This window comes from Dipodomys ordii, unplaced genomic scaffold, assembly GCF_000151885.1.
Source record: "Dipodomys ordii isolate 6190 unplaced genomic scaffold, Dord_2.0 Scaffold3, whole genome shotgun sequence".
NCBI lineage: Eukaryota > Metazoa > Chordata > Mammalia > Rodentia > Heteromyidae > Dipodomys > Dipodomys ordii.
The window spans coordinates 900,738-914,196 of NW_012267219.1; the positions used below are offsets into that span (position 1 = coordinate 900,738).

Consider the following 13,459-nt stretch of genomic DNA (forward strand, 5'->3'; position numbering starts at 1 on the left):
CATTGCTACAGGAATTTTTCTGTTGCTGATTAGACTGTCTCCAATTTGTTACTAATTTCTCAAACTGACTCACCAAGGACTGTTTGATGGTTAACTCAAATGTTCCCTGAGCACTGCAGGCAACATAAAAGAAGTGTAACCATGACAGAAATTGCAGGGAAGCCTGCCCCCCTGTCCAGGAAAAAAAATCCATTTTCTCTATGCCCCTGTCTTCTTCCTTCGAAGTCACAGAATAACTGGGAAGTCTATATTATAAGATGTCATTTTGGATATGGAGAGGGAACAAAGAACTGTGACTAATCTTACTGTAGCAGGGGCAATACCAATCTAGACTAGAACTCACCTGAGTAGGTATATTGGAAGAAAAATGTAAGAGTGGAAAGAGAATACACACAAACCTTCTCATCAGCTACTGATCCTCAAATTGTGGTTCTGTCAAGCACCTCCAATGAAGAACTCTCAAAAAGTAAGTACATCTGGGTCTGGGATATAGCTCAATGGCAAAGCACTTTAGTTTAGCAAGTACAACTTTCTGGGTTCGGTCCCCAGAACCAAAAAAGAAAAGACAAAATGCAGTTTGATTGTTGTTTGTTTTTAAAAAGCCAGGCACTGGTGGCTTATATCTATAATCCTAACTACTCAGAAGGCTTAGATCTGAGGATTACACTTCAAAGCTAACCTGGGGTGGCTTTAAACACCAAAACCAGAAGTGGAGCTGTGGCTCAAAATGGTAGAGTGGTAGGCTTGAGCGAAAGAGTTCAGGGACCAGTGCTCAAACTCTGAGTTCAAGCCCCATAATCAACCCAAAAAAAAGTAAGTACATATATGTGCAATTGTTGTGAATATTTTCCCATAGTCTCTAAATGTAAGCAGAGGGTCAACAGTTCTGAAATCTGAATTCAATTCACTACTATTATATTTCAGTAAGGTTTTGATGAGCACTTCTAGTAAATTATTGTTCTGAATGCACATGAAATTAGAATTCTCCTGAGAAAGTTACTTCACCCTTTATCCTAGCCATAACTATCTGTTGAGACAGTTGTTTCTTCATAGAAATTTAACAGACAATGGAAAAGAGAGCACCACCAGTTATATCCATTGGTGTCATGGAAAACAAAATCAGTTTTAGAAATGATCTTATTATAACTTTAGCCTATTATCCATCAGGTATTTATGACATTCTTGCCACTTTTTTGGGAGATGCAGCATTCAAACTCTTTGAAGCTAAATTATTCAATCAGTCCAAGGGCAACCTCTATCTCAAAGGAAGTCAGAATTCAATCTGTTTCAAATAAAGAGTTTGAAATATGTTTGTGAATTTGCTAGAGAATCTCTGAAAGAAAATGACTGACTTGTAATCTGTCCCAGAATTACCAAAGTGCCTTAGAGTTAGTGGTCCTACACTGGTTAAGTCGCCAAGGGTTGTCTGTTCATGATCATTCAAATAGTACTTATAGGAGGGAAGATGTTAAGCTTATTACTTATTTAATAAAATTATTTCAAGTTTTAATTGATCCAAACTACAAAAATAAGTATCTTTCTGCCTCCCAGGGAAATCTTCCCAATATAACATAAACCACTGGTATGGTTGTTGGTAAATAAAAATCAAAATGAGCCAGATATTAATGATTCACATCTGTTATCCTAGCCACTCAAGAAACTAAATCCAGAAGATCACAGTTCAAAGACAGCCTGGCTAGAAAATCCATGAGACTCCCTCTCTCCAAAATAGCCAGCAAAACTCAGGGCTAGAATTGTGGGTCAAGTGGTACGGTGACAACCAAGCAAGCACAAAGTCCTGAATCAAAGTTCAGTACATATATATATATACATATGAACTAATGTATGCCCAAAGAATCTACCATAACAGGATTAATGCATTATTAAAAAGTAGTGTTTTACAGCCAGGTATAGTGGCTTATACCTGTAATCCTAGCTACACAGGAGACTGTGATCTGCAGATCATTGTTCAAGCCAGCCCAAACAGGAAAGGCCATCAGACTCGTATCTCCAATTAACCAAAAAAAGAAAAAAGAAAAAAAGCCAGAAGTGGAGCTCTGGGTCAAGTGGTACAGAGCTAGACTTGAGCAAAATAAGCTCAAAGACAGGACCCAGGCCCTGACCCAATGCACACACACACACACACACACACACACACAGTGTTTCTATGTATGAAGACATAGCAATAAAGCCTATTGGATTTGTCCCATGAAGAGGGAAGAGGAATGAGGGGGAGTGACAGGGGGATGGGTTTGGTCCAAGTATGTTATTTGCATATATGCAAAAATCTCAATGAAACCCCTTAGCCCAGCGAAAATTTGCAAATAAAATGAAGAAGCTTGCATCAAGTAATAGCCAATAAATGTACTTAGCTTTTCTTTTAGTAGTGTTTATTTAACAAGTTTTGTGAATTAAAGAGTAATGCCCCTGAAATCTAACACATTTTAGACACTTTAAATATTAACAAGCATTCAAATGCTATAATGATTAAATTCTTCAGACTTTTCTAATAATACAGAAAAATAAATATTTTGTTTGTTTATTCCAGTCCTGGGGTTTGAACTCAGGGCCTAGAGTGCTGCTCTTACCACTTGAGCCACAGTACCACTTCAGGCTTTTTCTAAGTAGTTTATTGGACATAAGTCTCACAGACTTTCCTACTCAGGCTGGCTTCAAACCACGATCCTCAGATCTCAGCCTCCTAAGTAGCTAAGATTATGGGCATGAACTACCTGTGCCAGACTAAGAATACATATTTTGGTAAGGAGAAGGAGTGATTTTTTTAACTGCAGTGTTCCATAGGAGAGAGGAGGGCTGGAATCAGAAAGTCAAAGGTTGCTATTGAAACAGTCTGTGATGTAAAGAAGAAAGTACTAAAGGGAAAGAGGGAAAGAGAAATCAGAAGTGCAGAAATGGGACTGGAGGCACATACCCAGCAAGCATGAATTCCTGAGATTCATCCCCAATACCAAAAAAAAAAGCAAAGAAATGAACTTGATCTATCACTATACTCATCTGGCAGAGACTTGTAACAAAGGCATGGCAAAATATCATCTCTCCAGTAAACTATTGCTCCCATGAGCCAAGGAGAGGGGACATTTCTTTGTTCCAAGAATCACGCCTGTGAACCTAACCAATGTGCTTTGCTAACTTCACATCCCGTGACAGCTTAGACTGACAAGTTAGAAGAAAGGAAAGAACCCAGGGCAGACAAGTGGAGAGAGGCAGGGTGGGAGAATGCGGTCTTAGTATTCAATGTTCATACATGAAAACGGAAGCGCAAATATGAAGGAATAGGTGGGGTTAGGAGTAATGGGGGAGAATGATAAAAGTGGTGACATTGCTCAAAGGCATTGTGATTACACACTGATATGCTGAATTCAAGTCCCTTTGAACAACTCTTAAAGATAATATTTTTTTAAAAAAATTGCCCAGGGAACCTGAATAGGAAAAGATGAACTGTGTGAATAGCTGCCAGTACAACTAAGGGCAGTTCTCAAGGAACACACATGCGAGCTTATATTCCCATTATAATCTGTGTTACTATGTCCCTGGAATGCACAGAAAAGAAATATTATCTGCCACTTGTGGTGGCCCAAAAGCTCTTTCCAGGAGCAACTTGTTCACAGTGGTATCTCCACCCTATGCTCTTCAAATAATAACTGCTCATTAAACAACTATTGACATGAGTAGATGTTGGTTATTTACTTAACAGTGAAAACAAACTTTGACTTTCAAATGCCAGATATATACTTTGAGTAAAAACAGAAGTTATCTTTAAAAAATCTAAGCAATTATTCTTATACAGCTTTTCTATAAAACTCTTGAGCCATACTTAAAATTGCTCATTTAACAATTAACTTCACCTAAGCTTACTAGTATCCTTGTGAGAGTAAATTCAGCATATTTCTCTTACAAGATGGATTCTGAGAACAATTACTTGAGAAATAAATTGTATGTTTTGTCACGAAGGCTTGATTAGTCATGAGGCTGGAGCTCAGAGTCTGGGCAGTGTCCCTGAGCTCTTTTACTCAAGACTAGTGTTCTACCACTTTGAGCCACAGTGCCATATCCAGTGTTAATCAGAGATAAGAGTCTCATAGGCACTTTTCTGCCCGGGCTGACTTGGAACCGCTATCCTCAGATCTCAGCCACCTGAAAAGCTAGCATTACAGGCATGAGCCACCAGCACCCAGCTTACATAAGATACTTTTTAAACATCTCCTAGTAGGACATTGATTGCAAAGCTATGTTAACAAACTAATCAAGTAAAAGATTAAGTGGGTGTAAACTGGCCAATTGGGATATCTTCATTCTGATTACCAGATTTTTATGGCTCTCTCTGTCTCTCTATCTCTCTGTCTCTCTATGTGTGTCCCTCTATCTCTCTCTGTCTCTCTCTGTCTCTCTGTCTCTCTCTCTGTCTCTCTCTCTCTCTGTCTCTCTCTCTCTCTCTAGGTTCAATCGCTTGTCACTTGGCACAAGGTAGTGATGAGAAATCATACAGCAATAACAACATTCATCCTGCTGGGATTAACAGATGACCCCAAACTACAACTTGTACTTTGCCTATTTTTGTTTCTTACCTACATGTTAAGTGTGACTGGAAACCTCATCATTATCACCCTCACGCTTGTGGATTCCCGTCTTAAAACTCCCATGTATTTTTTCCTCCGGAATTTCTCTTTCTTAGAAATCTCATTCACCACAGCCTGTATTCCCAGATTCCTGTATAGTATGACAACAGGAGATAATATTATTACTTATAATGCTTGTGCCACCCAATTGTTTTTTATTGTCCTCTTTGCAGCAACAGAATTCTTTCTCCTGGCTGCCATGTCTTATGACCGTTATGTGGCCATTTGCAAACCTTTGCATTATACAACCATCATGAACAACCATGTTTGCGCTATACTCGTTCTCTGCTGCTGGGGTGCTGGCTTGCTGATCATTCTGCCACCTCTTGGTGTAGGCCTCCAGCTGGAATTCTGTGACTCAAATGTGATTGATCATTTTGGCTGCGATACCTCTCCTATTCTGCAGATAACCTGCTCAGACACAGTGTTCATTGAGAAGATTATCTTGAGTTTTGCCATATTGACACTCATTGTTACTCTAGTATGTGTGGTCCTGTCCTACATATATATTGTCAAGACGATACTAAAGCTCCCTTCTGCTCAACAAAGGAAAAAGGCCTTTTCTACCTGCTCTTCCCACATGATTGTGGTTTCCATCACCTATGGCAGCTGCATCTTCATCTACATCAAACCCTCAGCAAAGGAGGGCGTGGCCATTAATAAGGTAGTGTCTGTACTCACAACCTCCGTTGCCCCTTTGCTCAACCCTTTCATTTACACACTTCGAAACAAACAAGTGAAAGAAGCCTTCAAAGACACAGTAAAACGGATTGTGTTTCTCACAAAGAAGTAAGAACCTGTTGCTACATCAAACGGAATTGAACTATGAGCAACCGTGAGCAACAGTTGTGAACTTCACATATATAAGATCTCTTCCTATTGAATAGTTTCATCAATATACTATTACCCCAGGGGTGGTTTTCTTTTTTTGTTGTTGTTCTTCTAATCTAAAACAAGACCAGTCAACTTATTTCACTTTCTTTATAAACTTAACTTAGAATGATTTTTTTTCAATTATAGTATGCACCACAGATTAGATTTCCCAAATCCCTAATGTTAAAAAGAGAACATACAAGTAAACAAACGTACTTCTTGCCATATGTACAGCCAGACTCTAAATACTCAGGGACTGTCCCTCACTTTGGGAGGAGACTTTGATATTGAGCCCAAATTGTTGAAGAGTAATTAAAGATTCTTCACTGAAACTTGAAAAACAATGTAAAGCAAAATGCAGCACTCCAGAGCTCTTTCTTGTTTTGTTTTGTGTTTGTTTTCACTTTAAATTTTTTATTTTATTTACATAGTTGTACAAAGAGGTTTCAATTCGAAGTATCAATTTATGAGTAAAATGCATCTTGGTCAATGTCATCCCTCATCATTCTTTCCTATCCTTCCCAGCCTCCCACCACCTCAATCTTCCTAGCTCCAGTTTTATATATAGTTTTAAAATGTGTATTTTTTTCAGAAATATGTAAAAGGTGCTAATGGTGAAATTTCAAAATCCATGAGAATGATCACACTCTTCCTTTTAAACTAATATCCAAAAAGCATTTCCACTGGACTTTCCAGAAATTATCTGGGATTATTACCTGAGATTATTGTATCTTGAAATAGGATATGACTACAATAAAGAAAGAACAAGGCTCCCAGCATTCAATGTCTGCTACCATCACTGCCTGTAATCCTAGCTACTCAGGAGGCTGAAATCTGAGGATTGTGGTTCCAAGTCAGCCTGTACCTGAACATCTGTGAGACTCTTATCTCTAATAACCACCAAAAAGCTGGAAGAGGAGGTATGGTTCAAATGGCAGAGTGCTAGCCTTGAGCAAAAAAGCTAAAGGACTGTGCCTACGCCCTGAGTTCAAGCCCCACTACCAACACCAAAGAACATATATACATATATGTATATATGTATATATACACACATATGTGTGTGCATATATATTGCCTTTTATGTTCAAGTCATCATTATCAGCTTCATCATGATAATGGAAGATATTATTAATAAAAGGAAATGGGCGCGCATAAGGTATGTGTGGCTCAAACTCTGTATTATCTTCCCAATTTCTCTGTAATCTAAAGCTATTCTTTAAAAGAAACTTCAAGGGTCTATACAAAATAAATACCATCCTCCAGTTAAATAATAATGACTTTCTTTATGCTGATAAAGACTCCTCACTCTCTAAATGATAGACTTGAAAGAAAATTTAGAGATCCTTTCTGCTGACCAGCCAATCCCAAAATGACATTTGACCCAGTACTCCTACTCAGATGCTTTCCTCCTTATACTGCTGATGACTTGTGTTTGTTGCTCCATTGCAATTGCTCTCCAGTCTCTCTGGAGTGCCTTCTTCTAAATATCTATTTTGCTTTTGTTCTTGGAGATGGCAACAAAGAATCTTTATTAGTCCCCAATATCAAGATACCCCTCCTCAGGAAACACATTGTTTATTAGCACAATTGATTCCAAAGTGGCCATTCTTTAGACAGAAAAGCTACTTTGAATATTTTAAAACCTCCCCAACCTTAATGCGTTTCTTGCTGAGGTAATCTTTTCTCCTAAAAACAGAGACAGCCCTAAAAATTCTCTTGCCTGTAAGTACTTCTTATTCATAATTTGACAAATATTTGAATACATATTTGACATTTTGCTATATATTTAGAAAATTCAAAAGAAGCAAAGTTTTGCCCCAGAGCAATCAAACAGAATATAGGATGTCCAATCATGAAATGTAAATAATTCAAGACACTTCACAAGGCAACATGAGTGGGAAACATAATGAATGTTTTCGATACAGAAGGGAAATCCATGTAGCAAAACAAAATAAGATCTGAAGGTCGCAGTTTGAAATCAGACCAAGCAGGAAAGTCTGTGTCACTCTTATATCCAATTAACCACCGAAATGCCAGAAGTATAGATGTGGCACAGGTGATAAAGGGCTATCCTTGAGCAAAATGCTAAATGACAGCACCCACACCGTGAATTCAAGCCCTATTATGAGAGGGGGGGAGGGAAGGAGGGTGAGAGAGAAGGAAGGAGAGAGAGAGCAGATTCACGCATTATTTATTCTGTGCCACTCATTATTCTTGCTATAGGATATATTGGGTCCTAGGTCCAAACTCATGATTTCCATAGGTCAGATCTAGGTCTAGCTGCTCAGGAGACTGAGATCCTAGGATAGTAATTTCCTGCCCAGACAGGAAAGTCAATGAGACACTCTTTCTCTCTTTCTTTCTCTTTCTTTCTTTTTTAATTTTTTATGGTTTTTTATTGTAAAGATACTGTACAGAGGTATTACAGTTACCTAAGTAGGATAATGAGTACATTTCCTATCGAGAATTATATATATCACATTTTCTTGATCCATTCATCTACTGAGAGGCATCTGAGTTGTTCCATATCTTAGCTATGGTGGATAATGCTGCAATAAACATGGTTGTGTTTATAGCTTTGGCATGACCATGTTTGTGATCATTTGGATAAATGTCCAAAAGTGGGATTGCTGGGTCATAGGGGAGCTCTATGTGAACTCTTTTGAGGAACCTCCATACTACTTTCCAAAGTGGTTGAACAAGTTTACACTCCCACCAACAATGCAGTAGAGTTCCCTTTTAGCCACATCGCCTCCAGCATCTGTTCTTATTAGATTTCTTGATTATTGCTATTCTAACTGGGGTGATGTGGAAACTCAATGTTGTCTTGATTTGCATTTCTTTTATGGCTAGAGAAGTTGAGCATTTCTTCATGTGTCTATTGGCCATTCTTATTTCCTCTTTGGAGAAAACTCTCTTTAAGTCTTTAGCCCACTTGTTTATCAAGCAGTTGTTTCTTTGAGGATTTGTTGGTGGGGGATTTAGTTTTATGAGTTCTGAGTATATTTTAGATACGAAACCCTTTTATATGGCTAGTGAAGATCTTCTCCCAATATGTGGGCTTTCTATTGATCTTGCTAGCTATGTTCTTTGTCTTGCAGAAGCTTTGCAGTTTCATGCAATCCCATTTATCCAACCTTTCTTTGATTTGTTGTGTTTCTGGGTCTCTATTAAGAAAATTTCAGCCTGTGCCAAGGAGACCTAGGTTTCTCCTATTCCTTCCTGTAAGGTTTTCAGGGTGTCTGCTTTGACTTCGAAGTCTTTGATCCATTTGGAGTTGATTCTGGTGCAGGGGATACATACAGATCTAGCTTTAGTTTTCTATAAGTGTTTAACCAATTTTTCCAGCACCATTTACTGAAAAGGCTGTCCTTCTTCCATTCTATTTCTTTAGCTCCCTTGTCAAAGATTATTAGGTGGCTATAGGTCTGTGGGTTCATTTCTGGGTCTTCAGTCTTATTCCATTGGTCCTCAGGTCTGTTCTTATGCCAGTACCAAGTTGTTTTGATTACTATGGCTTTGTAGTGGAGTTTGAAATTTGGAATTGATATTCCTCCAGCACTGTTCTTTCTAATAAGGATTGTTTTTTGCTATTTGGGGTCTTTTTTGGGCTGCTTCTTCTATTTCATTGAAGAATGAGATTGGGATATTGATAGGTATCGCATTGAATTAGTAGATAGCCTTTGGCAGTATTGCCATCTTCACGAAGTTAATCCAATCCAGGAGCATGGGAGGTTTTCCACTTGCTTAGTTCTGCTTTTATTTCCTTTTTCAGGTTTTTAAAGTTTTTGTCATAGAGGTCCTTCACCTCTTTTATTAAGTGTCTCTCTCGATAGATAGATAGATAGATAGATAGATAGATAGATAGATAGATAGATAGATAGATAGATAGATAGATAGATAGATAGATAGATAGATAGATAGACATATATATATTTCGATACGAAGGGAGGAGTGGGGTTTCGACACATGGGGAAGAATGATAGAAGGAATGACATTGACCAAGATGCACTGTGCTCATAAACTGAAATGAATTGAAACCCCCTTTTTGTCCCGGGCCTGAGCCTTGAACTCTGGGCCTGGGTGCTATCCTTAAGCTCCTTTTGCTCAAGGCTAACCCTCTACTATTGAGCCACAACACTACTTTCCAGTTTTTTTCTGTATTAGTTATAAATAAGAGACTGGTGGACTTCCCTGTCTGGGCTGGCTTTGAATTGTGATCCTCAGATCTCAGCCTCCTGAGTAGCTAGGATTACAGGCATGAGCCACTGGCACCCGGTAAGGATAATGTTTAAAGTAAATAAATAAGGATTTGTTCTTTTGCTAATTTGTTACTAGAGAGATCTGACAGTAGATTAAAAAATTAATTGGTAGGGGAAAAACAAAGGAGGAGGCAACACTGCTGGATAAGGAATGTACTCATTACCTTGCTCATGTAACTGCAACCCCTGTGTACAGTATTTTCACAATAAAAAACTTAATTAAAAAAATTAATTGAAAGAGGAAGAGTGAGTGCTCACTTTTCTAATCACTAATGATAATGAGTCACACAAATGGGCAAAACACACTTCGGGTTATTGAGAGCTCAAAAACCGAAGCAAAAGCTATTTCTCCTGTGGTAGAAGATGTGTGACTTAATGCAAAGGCAACATGTCTGGGAATCCCTAGTGAGGCATCTTTGAAGTCCCTTGAAGAATCCCTCTGCAGTGAAAAGAAAAGGGGCAAAGAAACCACCCTGGTGCTTTCTCTTCTGGGTGTTTTGCACCTGACCTCTTTATGATTCTGATGTTTCATCTCCCCATTCCCACCAGCACCATACCCACTCATAGCTGTTGAATTCTTTTCCTCACAAAGTCTATTACACTAGAGGCTAATTAGCACTTTTTGTATCTAGAATCCCAAAGGGTATTGTAGATTGGGTTTTTCTTTAATCAAATGATCACTAAATATCTGTTGTGAACCAAACAGATATAAGTTATACCATTCTTATTAATAGAGAATTTACAGGGCCTCTCCTGTAGAGAGGTCTAGATACTGCTACTACCCCAACTAAAATGTTTCTCATCGCTTTGGTCTTAAACTCTTTCAACACTAATATGCGCTTTTACTGGCATTAGAGCGACAAAAAATTTTTAGAGTGAGAAAGAACATACCTTTTGGTGTTCTTATAAGACTTGCTGGAGAGAAAGGACATTTGAGGAAGACTTGGGTTTTATGGACAATGGAAACCTAGGAGATCTCTAATCACACACTTGGCAGTGATGGCAAGCACCAGTTACATGAAAAGTATAGTGATAACATCAGAATTAACAAACTCTTTGGCAAGAGTCCCCTAAAGATCTTTGTGGTTAAGTTGCCCATGGAAGCCCTAAACAGCCATCAGAATCGTGAGTATGATTTACTTACTTTCATCATGCTAGCTGTTTACCATGTAGAACTCAAGTCCTTGAAAGTCACAGGGCAAAAGGCTTTGACTTACGAGTTTCAAAACCTAAAATACAATTAGCAGTGTTTCTTTTGTTTTTCTGATCATAGGACTTGAACTCAGGAACTGGGCACTGTTCCCAAGCTCTTTGGCTCAACGCTACCCTCTACCACTCTAAGCCACAGTGACACTTCTGGTGTATTCTGGTGGTTAATTGGAGATAGGAATCTCACAGGCTTTCCTACCAGGGCTTGCTTAGAGCTGCAATCCTCAGATCCCAGCCTCCTGCGTAGCTAAGATTATCAGTGGCATAAGCCACTGATGCCTGGCATTGTGTTTCTTGACAAGAAAACACTATAAAAACTCAAAGTCTGGTGCAGATGGATCACACTTGAATTCTTAGCAGGCAGCTGAGATATAAAGATCATTGCTAAAAGCCAACCTGAATAGGAAAGCCTATGAAACTCTTATCTCCAATTAGCTATCAAAAAATCTGGAAGTGGAGCTGTAGCTCAAGTAATAGAACAATAGCCTTGAGAAGAAAAGTTAAGGGGCAGTACCCAGGCCCTGAATTCAAGCCCCAGTAACAACCAAAGGTGGGAAAAAAATTAAAGGATGGCACTCTATTTTCTGACAAGTGAAATTTGGATTTTAAGAAGACTTTTTAAAAAAGTGTTTTGGAAAGATATTTTAAGAATAAAGCATTCCTTGTTAGGGAAAGATCTTGGAGAAATTTCTTATTCCCAATCCTAAATGTCTACCAAATGTTTAAATTTGAATATCTACAAGTGGGAATGATTCCCATTCTCTCTCTCTCTCCCTCTCTCTCCTTCTCTCTCTCCCTCCTCCACCAGCACCCCTCCCCCACCCTCCCACCCTGCATCTGTCATAGGGCTTGAGTTCAGGACCTAGGCATTGTCCCCTGAGCTCTTTTGCTCAAGGATAACACTCTACCACTTTGAACCATATAAGAGTCTTATATATCTTATATATAACATATAAGAGTCTCACAGACTTTCCTGTCCAGGCTGGCTTTGAATTGTGATTCCCAGATCTCAGCTTCCTGAGTCGCTAGGATTAGAGGTGTGAGCCACCAGAGCCTGGCTTGATTCCCTCTCCCTCTTTTGTTTTAAACGTTTATGAATGACTTATGAAACATTTATTGAGCCGTCACTCTACACCAGGCCTTTAACTTTTCTGATACCAGATACAAGCAATAAGCATTTAACTATCTGATCTTTGCTTTGACAGACATATGTATAGGAAATACTAATTCCTATTAACAAAATTCTATTCATTACACATGAAAGAAACATACATCTCAGTATATTCACTCATTTATCTAACCAAAATTTCAGTTATTATTGTCTCAAAAATACAATTCATTTAATTATTATTTCTGTCCTGAGGGGAGTGGACACTACTTAGTGCTCTACACTGATTAATCCTGGCTCTATCAGGAATTGCATTAACCGGAGTTCCCAACCTTAACTCTAATTACCTAGAGAGATTTTTTTAATACAAATTTTCATATTTTCATGGGTTATTCCAAACTACTTTATCCAATAGTTCTGCAGAAAGGTCCTGAAATTTCTATTTAATAAATTGTAAAAGCTACAAATAGGGACAAATGAGTTGATTATCTAGTAAAGCAACCTTTCCTTGAATTATATTTCTTTTTAATATATATTTTTATTGTAAAGATACTGTACAGAGGGGTTACAGTTACATGAGTAAGTTAATGAGTACATTTCCTAATAAGCATTGTTACCCCCTCCTTTGTTTTTCTCCAACCGTCCCTCCCATCCCCCCTTCCCAACTCCTCCCTCTCCCCGCCCCCCATGCCTGAAGTTGTAAAGTTCATTTTCAACATAGTGTTTTGTACATCTCATTGTTTCAATGGGTCAACCTGTATCCCTTTATTCCCTCTCTTTAATGAACAGTATCACAAGGTGTATTTGAAAACATTGTGTTAGGAAAATAACACAATAACTCAATGAGCTTTCGTAGGCTGTCCTACACAAGTTGCCCTAATACGTTTCAAATGAGATTGAAACTGGAATTTTAGACCCTAAATTCAAATACTTGGGATTCTATAAGTCTAGCTACTTGCTCACATATGCCAAATAGACATGGTGAAAAGCAAGGGAAGGAGATTTATTACATGGTACAAGCAGCCATTGGGAGATAGCATTCTAGCCCTTACTCAGTCATCTTCAGGATACAGAGATGTGTTATAGGGTTAAGAGAGAAAAAAATTAAGGGTCAGGTATGCAGAGTTAAAGAGTGCTATTCACAGACTGTTTAGAGGTAGTCAGACACTTGTGACAGCCCAGTATCTCAGGATTGGTCAAGTGAGAACTTGTTACAATAAGAATCATTGATGAAAAAAAAAAAAAAAAGAATCCTTGATGCTTGGCAGACTGGTCTTGTTTCCTGACAGTTCCTTCCTGGTTTTCTGCTGCAATGTGCCTGCAGGAAAGAATGGCTTGGGGCAAAAGACACAGATAGAAAATAAAGGCAA

At 38.4% G+C, this 13,459-nt stretch overlaps 1 protein-coding gene across 2 annotated transcripts; it reads left to right on the forward strand.

The window, feature by feature from the left end:
• The first annotated feature begins 4,491 nt into the window (after positions 1-4,491).
• On the forward strand, positions 4,492-13,243 carry LOC105988134 (olfactory receptor 6C2-like). Of its 2 annotated transcripts, XM_013019671.1 has the most exons (2): positions 4,492-5,409; positions 13,223-13,243. In XM_013019671.1, the coding sequence occupies exons 1-2, from the start codon at positions 4,492-4,494 to the stop codon at positions 13,241-13,243; spliced, it is 939 nt and encodes a 312-aa protein (XP_012875125.1). The 2 variants fall into 2 exon arrangements, with proteins under 2 accessions (XP_012875125.1, XP_012875118.1); XM_013019664.1 differs by lacking the exon at positions 13,223-13,243 and having other exon boundaries at positions 4,492-5,430.
• The last annotated feature ends 216 nt before the right edge of the window (positions 13,244-13,459 follow it).